The sequence below is a fragment of the Myotis davidii genome, unplaced genomic scaffold (genome assembly GCF_000327345.1).
Source record: "Myotis davidii unplaced genomic scaffold, ASM32734v1 scaffold79, whole genome shotgun sequence".
NCBI classification, from domain to species: domain Eukaryota; kingdom Metazoa; phylum Chordata; class Mammalia; order Chiroptera; family Vespertilionidae; genus Myotis; species Myotis davidii.
The window spans coordinates 6,506,937-6,509,804 of record NW_006294339.1 but is presented as its reverse complement, the minus strand read 5'-3'; the positions used below and the strand labels follow the sequence as shown (position 1 = coordinate 6,509,804).

The 2,868-nt window shown below is 48.1% G+C and overlaps 1 protein-coding gene across 1 annotated transcript; it reads left to right on the top strand.

The window, feature by feature from the left end:
- The first annotated feature begins 6 nt into the window (after positions 1 to 6).
- On the top strand, positions 7 to 1,713 carry JUN (jun proto-oncogene). Its single transcript, XM_006768370.1, has one exon. It carries the CDS (start codon positions 236 to 238, stop codon positions 1,013 to 1,015), a length of 780 nt encoding a protein of 259 aa, XP_006768433.1. The 5' UTR covers positions 7 to 235; the 3' UTR covers positions 1,016 to 1,713.
- The last annotated feature ends 1,155 nt before the right edge of the window (positions 1,714 to 2,868 follow it).

Here is a 2,868-nt window from a genome sequence, read left to right as displayed (position 1 = left end):
CGCGAGCAGACAAGTAAGAGTGCGGGCGGCGTCTTAACCCTGCGCTCCCCGGAGCGGACCGGTGAGGAGGGCGCCGAGGGGAGGGCGGCCCGCGGGCGCGCGCGCTCTTAGAGAAACTTTCCTCGCCAAAGGCCCCGGGAGGCGCGGGTGCCCCCCGCTTGCCAGCGCGCTGTTGCGGCCCCGAAACTTCTGCGTGCAGCCCAAACGAACCCCACGTGAAGTGACGGACTGTTCTATGACTGCAAAGATGGAAACGACCTTCTACGACGATGCCCTCAACGCCTCGTTCCTCCCGTCCGAGAGCGGTGCCTATGGCTACAGTAACCCCAAGATCCTGAAACAGAGCATGACCCTGAACCTGGCCGATCCGGTGGGCAGCCTGAAGCCGCACCTGCGGGCCAAGAACTCGGACCTCCTCACCTCGCCCGATGTGGGGCTACTCAAACTGGCGTCGCCCGAGCTGGAGCGCCTGATCATCCAGTCCAGCAATGGGCACATCACCACCACGCCGACCCCCACCCAGTTCCTGTGCCCCAAGAACGTGACGGACGAGCAGGAGGGCTTCGCCGAGGGCTTCGTGCGCGCTCTGGCCGAACTGCACAGTTTTCAGCCCCAGCAGCAGCAGCCGCCACCGCAACCGCCGCACCACCTGCCCCAGCAGATCCCGGTGCAGCACCCGCGGCTGCAGGCCCTAAAGGAGGAGCCGCAGACGGTGCCTGAAATGCCTGGGGAAACACCGCCCCTCTCCCCCATCGACATGGAGTCCCAGGAGCGGATCAAGGCGGAGAGGAAGCGCATGAGGAACCGCATCGCTGCCTCCAAGTGCCGGAAAAGGAAGCTGGAGAGAATTGCCCGGCTGGAGGAAAAAGTGAAAACCTTGAAAGCGCAGAACTCCGAGCTGGCGTCTACAGCCAACATGCTCAGGGAACAGGTGGCACAGCTTAAACAGAAAGTCATGAACCACGTTAATAGTGGGTGCCAACTCATGCTAACGCAGCAGTTGCAAACGTTTTGAGGAGAGACTGTCGGGGGCTGAGGGACGACGGAGAAAAAAAAATAACAGATACAGACTTGAGAACTTGACAAGTTGCGAGAAAGAGAGAGAGAGAGAGAGAAAAGAAGTGTCCGAGGACTAAAGCCAAGGGTATCCAAGTTGGACTGGGTTGCGTCCTGACGGCGCCCCCAGTGTGCACGAGTGGGAAGGACTTGGCGCGCCCTCTCTTGGCGTGGAGCCAGGGAGCGGCCGCCTGCGGGCTGCCCCGCTTTGCGGACTGGCTGTCCCAGCGCAAACAGAACCTTAGACTTTTCTTTAACATTGACCAAGAACTGCATGGACCTAACATTCGATCTCATTCAGTATTAAAAGGGGGAGGGGGAGGGGTTGCAAGCTGCAATAGAGACTGTAGATTGCTTCTGTAGTGCTCCTTAAGAATACAAAGCGGGAGGGGTCGAGGGGGGGAGGCGGGAGGGAGGCTTGTGAGAATGAGGCTGAGCCTACAGATGAACTCTTTCTGGCCTGCCTTCCTTAACTGTGTATGTACATAAAAATATTTTTTAATTTGATGAAAGCTGATTATTGCCAATAAACAGCTTCATGTCTTTGTAAGTTATTTCATGTTTGTTTGTTTGGGCGTCCTGCCCAGTGTTGTTTGTAAATAAGAGATTTGGAGCACTCTGAGTTTACCATTTGTAATAAAGTATATAATTTTTTTTTATGTTTTGTTTCTGAAAATTCCAGAAAGGATATTTAAGAAAATAAAATATTGAAAAAGTACCCCTCCCCCCACCTCTTTTCTGAATTATCTATAGATTACCTATCTAGATGGAGTTAAGAGTGTCCATTAAAATCACTCTCAGTGCTTCTTACTAACAAGCAGTAAAAACTATTCTCTACTGGGCTTGAGAAATAACTATGGTTGATGCTCTCACCAAGTTATGCTCTTCCCTCCCCCACTGTCTAGGTAGAGTTGCTTACAAAGGATAGTGTGGCTTTTAAGGGGGCTGAGAGAGGGGAGGTTGTGGTGAAGAGGGACAGCCCACTGGGAAGTCAAACACTTTAAAGTTTGGATTATCAAGTGGCATGTGCTGTGACCATTTATAATGTTAGTAAAAATTTAACAATAGATGCTTATTCTCAAAGCAGGAAAGCTGGCAGATTTTTACAAAAGATGTATCCTTCCAATTTGGAATCTTCACTTTAAGAATTCCTAGATTAAAAAGATGGTCGTTGCTTATGAATATTTATAACAGCATTCTTGTCACAATAAACGTATTCAAATACCAGTAACAGATCTTGAATTGCTTTCCCTTTACTACTTTTTTTCTTCCCAAGCCCTATATTGAAGCTTTTCTTTTCAGTTCCAGGGGTTAACATTACTACCATCTGAAGAACTTAGTAAGAGTCAACACAGAATTGCAATATGGATGAAACAGTTACATTAATTCTTTCTCTCATAAACATCTATGCCTAGACAAATTATCAGTATAGCAGTTGACCATTTTGGATTCTCCTATAGTTTACTTTGTAGTTTATTTTTAAAATAATCAACCTGTTTAATTATTTTGGCATCAGTCTCAAAAGATGGTAATCTATATACTATGGAAAACATTTGCAAGAGAAAACACAAACAGCATCACGATGATTACACGTGTAAATCAAACCTTGACTCTGGGGAAATGGCAAACGTGAATTCTGTCTACAGATATAACTTAGATCAACAAGGCAGCACTCAACAAGGGAATAATTTTTGCATAGTTGTTTTTCATCCCAAGAGCCAGTGTCATTATCAAGCAGCAAAAGCAATTTGATATCTAGGAATATTTATTTCACAAACCACTAATTGAGGCAGGGCTGTTTGCTCATTAGCA